The 13172-nt window shown below is 40.8% G+C and overlaps 1 protein-coding gene across 5 annotated transcripts in view; it reads right to left on the bottom strand.

The window, feature by feature from the left end:
- The window catches only part of UNC79 (unc-79 homolog, NALCN channel complex subunit), a 299827-nt gene that overhangs the window by 241942 nt on the left and 44713 nt on the right, over positions 1-13172 (bottom strand). For all 5 annotated transcript variants that reach the window (XM_024982113.2, XM_059879353.1, XM_059879351.1 and 2 more), the window contains exon 2: positions 7475-7595. In XM_024982113.2, coding sequence (XP_024837881.1) covers positions 7475-7595 — 121 coding nt within the window. The remainder of the gene's footprint in view (positions 1-7474; positions 7596-13172) is intronic.

The raw sequence follows: 13172 nt of genomic DNA, 5'->3' as shown, positions 1-13172 counted from the left end.
TTTCCTCTTCACTCATGAGATCCTCATTATCAAGCATATACTTCTAATATAAGAGAAACCAAGAGGAGAACTCTGTAGTTTGGGGAAAGACGTGAAGTTGCCCTGAGGTATTTATAGCACAAAAAATAAATAAATAAACTTTCTATGCCCAAGAATACTGGAGTGGGTAGCCTATCTCTTCTCCAGCAGATCTTCACGACCCAGGAATTGAACTGGGGTCTCCTGCATTGCAGGCGATTCTTTACCAACTGAGCGATCAGGGAGACCCAAACTTTCTATAAGACTATGAATTCTGACATTTGAATCAGATCTACTCACGGCACAAAATTTACTGGATCATGCTATGTATGCTCTAAAGCTACTCTGTGGATTATAAATCATTCATTTGAAGGTCTATATGTTGTTCCTCGGAGAAGGCAATGGCAACCCACTCCAGTACTCTTGCCTGGAAAAGCCCATGGACGGAGGAGCCTGGTAGGCTGCAGTCCATAGGGTTGCAATGAGTTGGACACGACTGAGCGACTTCACTTCCACTTTTCACTTTCATGCATTGGAGAAGGAAATGGCAACCCACTCCAGTGTTCTTGCCTGGAGAATCCCAGGGACGGGGGAGCCTGGTGGGCTGCCGTCTCTGGGGTCGCACAGAGTCGGACACGACTGAAGCAACTTAGCAGTAGCAGCAGTAGGATGTTGTTCCTAAACCATTAGATATTAGAATTCAGTTATGATTATTGAACTGAAACTAGAATCCCCTTTAAAGATTTTCTAAAGAGCTGACAGCAAGTAGATTGCCCCAAACATAATGATTTTTTTAAAGATGTGTGCGCTAGCAGTTTGAATGACACCAGAAGAATGATCTAGGGGAAGGAATTCTAAAAGAATATTTGAAATAGGAAGACAAGAAGGAAGCTTTTAAATGCTCTACCAGTCAAAAGGCAAGATCCCTATGGAAGACCTTAGATGTTTAAAATATGGTCCCAGAGGGCTTCTAATATAAAATAGGCAGATTCCTATGTAGTAATGAGGAGCATTAAAAGAGATGAAATTCAGCCACTTCTAAGGCTAAAAGCAAACAAAAAACTAAACTCTGAAGTTGTGTATAAATCGTGTGTCCATTTCCACACTTAGATCCCTACTGAATTAAAATGAGGACAACTCAGCACTCACACAAATCTTACCCAGGACCCCTGGTCACTGCTAGATTAAGTAAATGCTCTAGAAGAGTTCCCATGATGGATGAAACTTGGACTAAAGTCAATCCAATTCAACAAAAACTGATTCCCTTCTAAGAGGGAACATTGCTCCAGGCTCAAGGGCTAGCGAGCCGGGTAATATAGAGGAACTGCCTTCCGCTCCCCTACAGTTTGGGGAACCTCCATGAACTCTAATATGAGTTAAATTGTGAACTAAGTGGACCTATGTGGACTGTTCAACTGCTGATATAGTCAATTAGGGTCTGCACATTTCTCCACATATAATCTCTCCTCTCCTATGGATTAAACTAACTGAAGTTAAACATCTAGCCTAACCTCTGCCTTTGAAAATATATACAAAACTCTACTGAAATCACAGACAGTAATGTGCATGCATGAATATCAAAGGACTATTACTCTAAAAATGCAATTCTGATGCTGCTGAAACTGCAGGTGGCATATTTGAACTTCATTGAGAAAACCCAAATAGAAAAACAGAAGTTTACTGCAAGAATTCACCCTTAATGTTTTCTGCTTTCTTATAAAGAATCTGAATTCTAAAAGCAAGAAATATTAAATACTCTGAATATGTGTATTAAATATGTAAAATGCAAAGGAAATAAACTTCTTATTAAGTAGAGAACATTACTGTCAAAAAATCTTGGATACCAAATACTTAGACTGTCTTATTTGTCTTGAACTTTCTAATAGTATAAGAAAAATAAAGAATTTTATGCTTGTTACATATGATAATATGTATGATTATTATGGACATATAAACCAACAGTGAAAATGGTCATAAATTGGTCTAGTACACAGAATAACAGTTGTAAATTCTGTATCACTGGAAATATTGGGAAGTAAACAAAAGACATGAAAATTTTTTAAAAACTGAGGTCGTATGCAGGTCAAGAAGCAACAGAACCAGACATGGAACAACGGACTGGTTCCAAATTGGGAACAGAGTACTTGAAGGCTACATATTGTCACCCTGCTTATTTAACTTATATGCAGAGTACACCATGACAAATGCCGAACTAGATGAAGCACAAGCTGGAATCAAGATTGCCGGGAGAAATATCAACAACCTCAGATATGCACATGGAACCACCCTTATGGCAGAAAGCAAAGAGAAACTAAAGAGCCTTTTGATTAAGCTGAAAGACGAGAATGAAAAAGCTGGCTTAAAACTCAACATTCAAAAAACTAAGATCATGCATTTGGTCCCATCACTTCATGGCTAATAGGTGGTGAAACAATGGGAGCAGTGACCGACTTTATTTTCTTGGGCTTCAAAATCACTGCAAATGGTGCTTTCACCCATGAAATTAAAAGATGATGCTTGCTCCTTGGAAGAAAACCTATGAACAACCTAGACAGCACATTAAAAAGCAAAGACATTACTTTGCTGACAAAAGTCCATCTAGTCAAAGCTACGGTTTTTCCAGTAGTCATGTATGGATGTGAGAGTATGACCATGAAGAAGGCTCAGTGCTGAAGAATTGATGCTTTTGAACTGTGGTGTTGTTGGAAAAGACTCTTGAGAGACCCTTAGAAAGCAAGGAGATCCAACCAGTCCATCCTAAAGGAGATCAGTCCTGAATATTCATTGGAAGGACTGATGTTGAAGCTGAAACTCCAATACTTTGGCCACCTGATGCGAAGAACTGACTCCTTGGAAAAGACTCTGATGCTGGGAAAGATTGAAGGCAGGAGGAGAAGGGGACAACAGAGGATGAGATGGTTGGATGGCATCACCTACTCAATGGACATGAGTTTGAACAAGCTCCAGGAGTTGGTTATGTACAGGGAAACCATGGGGTCGCAAAGAGTCTGACACGACTCAGTCAGACACAACTGAGCGACTGAACTAACTGACTAACTGAGAAAGGCAAAGAGAAGGCAGAAAAGGCCTTGGGTTCAGCCCACAAGTTGAACCTGAAAGTGTTAAAGCCCAAGGAGTAACATGTTATACTCCTCAGTGTCTTCCCACTTCTTCCCATTTGCTGGGTGTGTGCCCTACAAGCTGTCAACTCTGATCTACCAGCCACAACAAATCTCTGAGTGGGAGGCAGAGCTAAAATCTCTGGCAACAGAAACACTGTCCACATCACCTCAGATATGGCTCATAACTTCCAAAAGGATGGTAAATCTTTGCACTACACACTTCCTTTCTTTCCTAGATCTCAAAGACAGCCCAAACTGTATTTTATGAATTCATAATGGATGCCAGAAGCAGCACAAGATATTAAGAAGAGGTGGCAAGAATACACAGAAGAACTCTACAAAAAAGATCTTCACGACCCAGATAATCACCATGGTGTGATCACTCACCTAGAGCTAGACATCCTGGAATGTGAAGTCAAGTGGGCCGTAGGAAGCATCACTATGAACAAAGCTAGTGGAGATGATGGAATTCCAGTGGAGCTATTTCAAATCCTGAAAGATGATGCTGTGAAAGTGCTGCACTCAATATGCCAGCAAATTTGGAAAACTGAGCAGTGGCTACAGGACTGGAAAAGGTCAGTTTTCATTCCAATCCCAAAGAAAGGCAATGCCAAAGAATGCTCAAACTACCGCACAATTGCACTCATCTCACATGCTAGTAAAGTAATGCTCAAAATTCTCCAAGCCAGGCTTCAGCAATATGTGAACTGTGAACTTCCTGATGTTCAAGCTGGTTTTAGAAAAGGCAGAGGAACCAGAGATCAAATTGCCAATATCCACTGGATCATTGAAAAAGCAAGAGAGTTCCAGAAAAATGTCTATTTCTGCTTTATTGACTATGCCAAAGCCTTTGACTGTGTGGATCACAATAAACTGTGGAAAATTCTTCAAGAGATGGGAATACCAGACCACCTGACCTGCCTCTTGAGAAACCTATATGCAGGTCAGGAAGCAACAGTTAGAACTGGACATTGAACAACAGATTGGTTCCAAATAGGAAAAGGAGAATGTCAAGGCTGTATATTGTCATCCTGCTTATTTAACTTATATGCAGAGTACATCAGAGAAGGCAATGGCACCCCACTCCAATACTCTTGCCTGGAGGATCCCATGGATGGAGGAACCTGGTAGGCTGCAGTCCATGAAGTAGCTGAGGGTCAGACACGACTGAGTGACTTCACTTTCACTTTTCACTTTCATGCACTGGAGAAGGAAATGGCAACCCACTCCAGTGTTCTTGCCTGGAGAATCCCAGGGACGGGGGAGCCTGGTGGGCTGCCGCCTATGGGGTCACACAGAGTCGGACATGACTGAAGTGACTTAGCAACAGCAGCAGAGTACATCATGAGAAACACTGGGCTGGAGGAAGCACAAGCTGGAATCAAGATTGCCGAGAGAAATATCAATAACCTCAGAAATGCAGATGACACCACCCTTATGGCAGAAAGCGAAGAATAATTAAAGAGCCTCTTGATAAAAGTGAAAGAGGAGAGTGAAAAAGTTGGCTTAAAGCTCAACATTCGGAAAACTAAGATCATGGCATCTGGTCCCATCACTTCATGGCAAATAGATGGGGAAATAGTGGACACAGTGGCTGACTTTATTTTTTTGGGCTCCAAAATCACTGCAGATGGTGACTGCAGCCATGAAATTAAAAGACGCTTACTCCTTGGAAGGAAAGTTATGACCAACCCAGATAGCATATTAAAAAGCAGAGACATTACTTTGCCAACAAAGGTCTGTCTAGTCAAGGCTATGGTTTTTCCAGTGGTCATGTACGGATGTGAGAGCTGGACTATAAAGAAGGCTTAGTGCCAAAGAATTGATGCTTTTGAACTGTGGTGTTGTTGGAGAAGACTCTTGAGAGTCCCTTGGACTGCAAGGAGATCCAACCAGTCCATCCTAAAGGAGATCAGTCCTGGGTGTTCACTGGAGGGACTGATGTTGAAGCTGAAACTCCAATACTTTGGCCACCTGATGCGAAGGGCTGACTCATTTGAAAAGACCTGATGCTGGGAAAGATTGAAGGCAGGAGGAGAAGGGGACAACAGAGGATGAGATGGTTGGATGGCATCACTGACTCAATCAACTTGGGTTTGGGTGGACTCCAGGACTTACTGATGGACAGGGAGGCCTGGCATGCTGTGGTTCATGGGGTCGCAAAGAGTCGGACACGACTGAGCAATTGAACTGAACTGAACTGAATGGATGCCAGCATTCCCAAAGGCCAAACCAAGTTTTTACTAAAGAAGTACCACTGGAATATGATAGCTAGCAATAATAAGGAGAAGAAGCATAGCGTAACTGTTCAAAGCGTATACTGTGGCTTAGGAGTCCCAGGGTCAAATCCTAGTTCCAGTGTTTGCCAGATATGTAACTTGGAGCAATTTATTTAACCACTATGTCATTATATGTAGAATGGCTATAATAGTATACTTCTTTCATAGAATTATTATGAGGGGTCATATGATTACTATTGTGTATTATAATATTGCTGTGATAATAATAGCTATATAAATACAGCTATAATAATAAGAGCTAATGGATTAGTACTACCATTTGCAGTGATTGTTGATGTTGTCTCCCTTTGAGGGACTCAGTTTTATTGAATCTTTTTCAATAGCCACTTGAACAAACTGTTTTAATACCAGTTTCACCATTAAAATGTTACTATCCATGATCATATTCTAATTATCCCTTACTCAAGAAAATAGAATCCTCATGTCTTGCAAAATGACTTCAATATGCTAAATTTCTTAATTTTTTGGCACCGTGACTAAGACCTAAGCAGCAAGCTTTGAAGTGCCAAATAGGATGTCACAGTTTCTTTGCAAATGGAATTCAGAATTTGCTTCCTACTGAAAAGTGTCTCTCACTTAGAGAGATTTCATAATTTGTGATAAAGGAAAGTGTTTCCCATTGAGAACCCTGACCTCAAAGACAAAAGGAGAATTTAAGAGAACAGAATCAGATGCTTTGGTGCACAACCTTATCTGATTATTACTGTGAAAACTGAGCTAATTACTCCACTGCCATTGGAAGAGAAATGTCTGTAACAAGGTCCTAAACTTACTATGCAAGTAAGAAATCTACAAATCTGATAAACAGAATCCATTTAACACAGCACAGGGACACTAAGGATGCTAAAGAAGAGACATTTCAAAGAAGAACACAGAGATCGGGGCACTGAAGACTAGAAGCTGACTTGACCCAGTAAGGCTTCTTTCTACAGTGTTCATCCCCACCCCTCCACTCCCGCAACCTTCTCAGCCCCCAGAGGCTTTGCCTCAAACTTCTGGGAAGTCCAGTGCCATGATGGCTTTTCTGAGATGGTAGCCTTTCCCTAATACATGTCCTACAAAACTTTTGCTCTTAATAGACCTGAAAGAAACATTTCCCAAATCAGATTTGGAGCATGAAGATCATAATAATGAGACAGACCAAGCTTTAGGATCTAATCTCTCATCTCTTCAATATTATGTCCCCGGCAACTAAGTCTTTACCTGAAAGGCTCACCTTTGCCTGCCTGTTTTCCCTAGTGCTTCCCTGGCTTCCCTGGTGGCTCAGATGGTAAAGAATCTGCCCACAATGTGGGAGGACCTGGGTTCTATCCCTGGGTCAGGAAGATCCCCTGGAGGACAGAATGGCAACCCACTCCAGTATCCTTGCCTAGAGAATTGCACAGACAGAGGTGCCTGGCAGGGTACAGTCCATGGGGTCCCAAAGGGTTGGACATGACTAGCCATTGTTGTTTTGTTGTTTCCCTGTTAAGAATTGTGAGGCAGATGGGTTCCTCCTGTCTCTACCTTATAGTCAAAGCAGACAATAGAAAAAGGGCTGCCATGGTTTTGTTCCTGTCCTTCATGTAGATTGTAAAGCATATTGAACATTTGAAGTGTTACACGGATTAAAAATAATTGTATCATCATAAATGATACTCTGAGAAATAGGAAATACTGCTAATGAACTTAAAATGCTTCATAATTCTGATTTTCTTTAAGACCATTAGTGTTTTCTATTCTTCATTATAAGCAATATAGGTTCTCCTTTTAATCCCACTCTATATTAGTGGCAAACATAACTTGCATCACCATATGAATCTCTTGAAAAGATGTTCAACTGAGGAAAGCAGGCAGTAGCCATTTATTTCACTTAGGCCTCTGATCTCATCTGCTATATACACACCCAGAAAGCTTGAGTTCAGACTCTTCTGGCAGAGCACTAGAAAACATAAAGCCCTTTAAAACTTTCAGTTCAATAAAAATTTAAGTCCCAATCAATTCAGCAGAACTACCTAAGAATTCTTTCAAAGTACAGGATATTTTAAAGCTTACCTTAACAAGGTCTGAGAAAAGTATTTCAGGGTGTTTGCAATATCTGTTCCTGAAGGTACAGGATAAATGTTGTGGAGGACCCGGTTATGATATTCCTGTAAGTACCGGATCTTGGAAGCAACTAGATAAAAGCAAAAAAGAAGAAGAAGAAGAATCATCTTGTAATATGTATTAGGCATGCAGCACAGGAATTTAATCAGTATCTTAAGAAAAATATGTACATTTTTACTGGAATTCTATGATGGAGACAGTTATAAAAGCCCTTTAATTACTTGTAATTGTATTCAGCACACAAAATTATTTTTAGTTATCTGGCTTAACATTCTATTCACAAATTAGCCATTACTTTTTATAACTAAGAAAGGCAATACTCCAAATCATCTTATAATCATCCCCGTTAGCCTTTTATTAGCAAAATAATAGTGGATATATATCTGCCACCAGAGAAGTTCTCTCACATTGAAGAAGGTCTCCCTCCCACATTGCAGGTGGATTCTTTACCATCTGAGCCACCAGGGAAGCCCATGAATACTGGAGTGGGTAGCCTATCCCTTCTCCAGGGGAACTTCCCAGGAATTGAACTGGGGTCTCCTGCATTGCAGGTGGATTCTTTATCAGCTGAGCTGCCCAGGATGCCCAAGAATTATACTTAACTAAAACTAGAGAAAACTCAAATGTCTCTGAACAACACTAAAAATCCTAAAACATAGGGAATCCACTGCACAATACCGTCAATAAAAACCAGATTTATAACTCAATAAGTGATCATAAAGTGTGTAGCAATGTTTGAACTGTGAGAATTGTTAAAGTAGATTAACTTGGTGAGTACTAGTAAGAATACAATAATTGGATGATAATAAATTACAAAAAAGGAATGTCACATTTTTCTTCCAAGGAATTTCATGAATCAGGAGACTTCCTCATAGCTTTCTGAGCTTGGCAGCCCAGATCTTCTCAAGACTCAGGAGGGACTAAATAGGCTTATTTACCCTCCTAGACCTACCTGGAGTCATCAGCATTGTCCACATTCCTGACCTGACCTTTGACCTGGCTGCCGTGAATGGCCCAGTTCTAGTCATTCCTCTTTGCAAATCCCAAGGGGCCATGATGATCAACGTCTCTCAGGTCTCCTCTTCCACAGAGCTCTCAACAGTGTCCACTGTCCTTTCAATCTTTAAGGCTACCCAAGGGGCCTTTTAGATGGTATGGCTCACTGTCAGCAGTTAACAGAAGACATATCAAGTGCTGGAGAAGCAAGGCCTTGCGGTTCCCAACAGCCCATGGAAACAAGCTCCTGGATGCATTCTAACTGAAATGCTGGCTTCAGCAACTTGAAGAAAGTCAAATGCTTTTGATAGGCATGGGACGTAGAATCACAGAATGATGAAATAGAACTAGAAGGATCTTAGATATCTTTTCCCATAACCACGTAATGTTAAAGGTGGGGAAAACAAGGCACATTGGTAGTCAGCAGCTGAGCTAGACTAGAACTTACAGACCCTGACTCCCATCCAAGGCTCTTTCCACTATGACATACTCTTGAACACCATCTGGAGTGAAGTCGATATGCAGATTGTGCATGTTCATTGCATGACATCAAAGCAATCTTCAGCTGCAGTTGGATTAATCATTCATCCTAAATCTCATATACCATTTATCAGATTTGCCTCTTCTTCCTTCTCCTATCTGCACTATTTCCATAATATGGCTAACATTTTCCCACAAAATTGTCTACATTGCAAATAGCACCTTGAGTTTATATAACACATCACCTCTGAAAAAAGCAACAAGTTTATATCCATTGTCTCAATTAACCCCAATAAGTATTTGGTTGTAAGTTTTTTTTTCCTGAGATACAGTAAAAATAGATGATAGTGGAAGGGTTTCAATTACATAATTTACAAAAATCCATTTTCTTCTCAGTCTTTTTGATCATCATCTTTTCATCATCTTTTTTTAAAAAAATTACAGGGAACCCCTACATTAATACATAGTTCTGAGTTTCAAGAATCAGACATTTGCTAGGCCAGCAGATGCTTTCTCCACACCCACCATCACAGTAACGCTTTGCTACTCTGACTTATCAAGTCTTAACATTCAGCAGGTTTCTGTCGAGTATTTCAGGAATATCATTAATCATTCTATCGCCTTAAAAAGGTGTTGATAGTGCAGGTTTGGGACAATAAGCTAAATGAGGAGAAAAGTTATAGATCTCCCAACTCAAAGCTTGCTTGTTATTCAGGAACTACAAAACTTTCACTACACAATGACAGCCAGCATTCAAAAATGTGAAATGAATGCATATGCTTTTTACAGTTCCTTTCATTAAAATGCAGCAATGACTCTTTTCAATGGGTAACCAAACATGCAAAGGAATGCATAGACAGAGTCACTCCTTTCCCTGAGATCTTGTAACATTTTATAAGCATTCCATTGTATTGCTTTTGTTTACTTACCTGTTTCTTTTTCTATATCAGGTTGTAAATTTCTTGACGGTAAAAATTTTACCTTACTCATGTCTCTATCCCAAGCCGAACACAGTGTTTGGCTCTTAACAGACACTCAATATATTTGCAGGTTAAATGAACAAACGAATTATTACTTTAATAACAGCACTATCACTTGAGGTTCTATTGCGTATATACCTGTCTCCCACACTAGATTATGGACTCCTTTTACCCCTAATGCCAGACAACTAGTAGGTATTCAATAAATTGATGAGTGAAGACGGGGAAAAACAGGAAGAAAGAAGGGGGAGAGAAAGAACAAAAATAATGATGACTAATCATTAAAGACAATTTTTTTTAACAGAACCAGTTGGCAAAATGTTCAAGCTAATTTGCTCATTGGTGAATGCAACAAAACCCTAGCAATTATAGATTATTTAACTTTCATGTTTTCTACTATTTGAGAACAGCCAGAAAGGTCCCTGACATAGAGCAATTTGTAATTGTGCTCAGAATGTAAGTGAAACTCATTTACGTTCAAACTGTGCACACAAAAGATGGCCGTTTGGCTGAAATAACAGTAGCCACGTGGCAGCTCAGATTTCATATACTTTATTCCACCTGTGTGCCTGAATATTCGGAGAAGGCAATGGCACCCAACTCCAGTACTCTTGCCTGGAAAATCCCATGGATGGAGGAGCCTGGTAGGCTGCAGTCCATGGGGTCACTAAGAGTCGGATACGACTGAGCGACTTCACTTTGACTTTTCACTTTCATGCATTGGAGAAGGAAATGGCAACCCACTCCAGTGTTCTTGCCTGGAGAATCCCAGGGCTGGGGAGCCTGATGGGCTGCCATCTATGGGGTCGCACAGAGTCGGACACAACTGAAGTGACTTAGCAGCTGCAGCCTGAATTTTGCTGCAGAATCTTAGATAATTGGGTTGTTGGATGTAAACAAATCATCTCTAGTCTCACCTGACCCTGGGGTTACACTTCTCTAGAAAGCTCCCCCTTTCACCCTCTTCAATCTCTATTTCAGTCCTCCCCACACTTTTCAAAATTAGCCCCCAGGCCCACTCTTTTCCTTACACTTTAAGAAAACAGAACCCATCTGCTTTGGATGGAATTTTGTCTCCCAGAATTCACATGTTGAAGTCCTAATCTCAAAATGTCACTGTACTTGGAAATAAGGCCTTTAAAGAGGTAATTAAATTAAAATGAGGCTCTTAATGTGGGCTCTCATCCAAGCCGACTCGTGTCTTTATAAGAAGAAGAGATGAGAGCCCAGGAGAGACACCAGATATGTGTGTGCACAGAGAAAGGGCCATATGAGGACACAATGAAAAGACAGCCATTTGCAAGCCAAGGAGACAGTCCTCAGGAGAAACCAAACCTGTCAACACCTTGGTCTTGGACTTCTGGCCTCCAAGAGGCAAGAAAATTAATTTCTGTCATGCACACCATCCTGTCTGTGATGCTTCGTTATGACAGCCCTGGCAAGTTGACTAAAATACCATGTTAGAGGAAGTCCTCTAAGAGCAGTGGTCCCCAACCTTTTTAGCACCAGGGACTGGTTTTATGGAAGACAATTTTTCCATGGACCGGGGTGGGGGGACGGTTCCGGGATAATTCAAGTGAGTTACATTTATTGTGCACTTTAGTTCTGTAACGATAACATCAGCTCCACCTCAGATCATCAGGCATTAGATCCTGGAGGTTGTGGACCTCTAGAGCAGAGGCAAATGCTAAGAGTCTGAGTTCTGAAATCAAACAGTTCTGGACTAAGAATTTGGTTCTCTCTCTACTCAATCCCAGTTTCCTCATCTGTAAAATGGGAATAATCATACCAACTTCACGGGGCTATTGTGAATAATAAATCACTTACTATGTCGATAACTTAGCATAGTAACTCTAGTACACATTCAACATCAATCCCACCACAAATGCCCTCCACTCATCAGTCGTCTCCCCTACATCATTAATTTCTCCCTCCCTACTAAATCATGTCCATACCATCCAAATAAACTTTAAAATCTCCCTTGTCAAAGGGAAACCAAAAAACTCTCCCTTGACTTGACAATCCCTTCCAGCTGTTGGCCTCACTTCAGAACTAAGATGATAAAGAGTTGTGTACACTCTCTCATCTCTCCAGCGCTTTTTATTCTTACTTCTACTCATTCCAGTCTGGCTTCCACCTGTGCCACTGCACTGAATCTGCTTTTCCCACCATCATCTAGAGCCTCCATGTTGCCAAATCCAACAGGCACTTGCTTTTTTTTTAATTTATTTATTTTTTAGTTGAAAGATAACTGCTTTACAGAATTCTGTTGGTTTCTGCCAAACATCATCATGAATCAGCCACAGGTATACATACGTCCCCTCCCTCTTGAACCTCCCTCCCATCTCCCTCCTTTTCCAATCATCCTTTAACTAGGCCTTTCAGCACATTCAGCCAATGCCTCCTTCCTTGAAAACCTCCCATTGGTTTCCCTGACAACCACATTCTCTTAGTCTTCTCCTGCCACCCTGATGTATCCCTGCCACCTGCCCTATTACTTGATGCTAAAATGTTGGAATTCCTTAGGAATCAGATTCTCCGTTCCTCTCTCAATATTCTCTCCACAATTCCCTCCATCCAAAGGCCTTAAAGCACTGTCTGTACCAATGACTCTTAAAAGCATATCTCCATCCCAGATAGGTCATTCTTCTGAGTAATAGATCTTATCTATTCAATTTCTCTTACGGATACTGCACAGTAAAACATGCAATGCTGAACCCTTATCCCTTCCTTCACCACCATCCATGTAATCCACCAAGTCACCCCAGCAAAGCGTAATCAACAGCTCCTATTCCCTGTCCCCTACTCCTAATCAATCTGCCACCAAGTCCTATCAATGTGACTACTAAAATACACCTCCATCTGTCTTCTGTTCCTTATCTTCACTATCACCACTGGGCACCATCATCTCCTGATCAATTCTCAAAGCCTCCGTATTCACCTTTCTGTTTCTTGCCTCTCTCCAGTTCTTTTTCCTCTGAGGAGCCAAAGAATTATTTTAAAAACTATTTGCTTCATGCAAATCTCTCAGAGGCTGTCCATTGCCCTCAGAATAAAATCCAAAACCCTTAACCAGGCCCTTGTTTATCTTCCAGGCTGTCATACCAGAAGGGCCAGGCATACTGACTTTTGCCCCAGTTTCTTTAACACACAAAGATATTTTTTGCCTGAAAATCTTTACAATCTAACCC

This window comes from Bos taurus, chromosome 21, assembly GCF_002263795.3.
Source record: "Bos taurus isolate L1 Dominette 01449 registration number 42190680 breed Hereford chromosome 21, ARS-UCD2.0, whole genome shotgun sequence".
NCBI classification, from domain to species: domain Eukaryota; kingdom Metazoa; phylum Chordata; class Mammalia; order Artiodactyla; family Bovidae; genus Bos; species Bos taurus.
The sequence above is the reverse complement of the archived record's forward strand: the minus strand, read 5'-3'. Positions and strand labels throughout refer to the sequence as shown.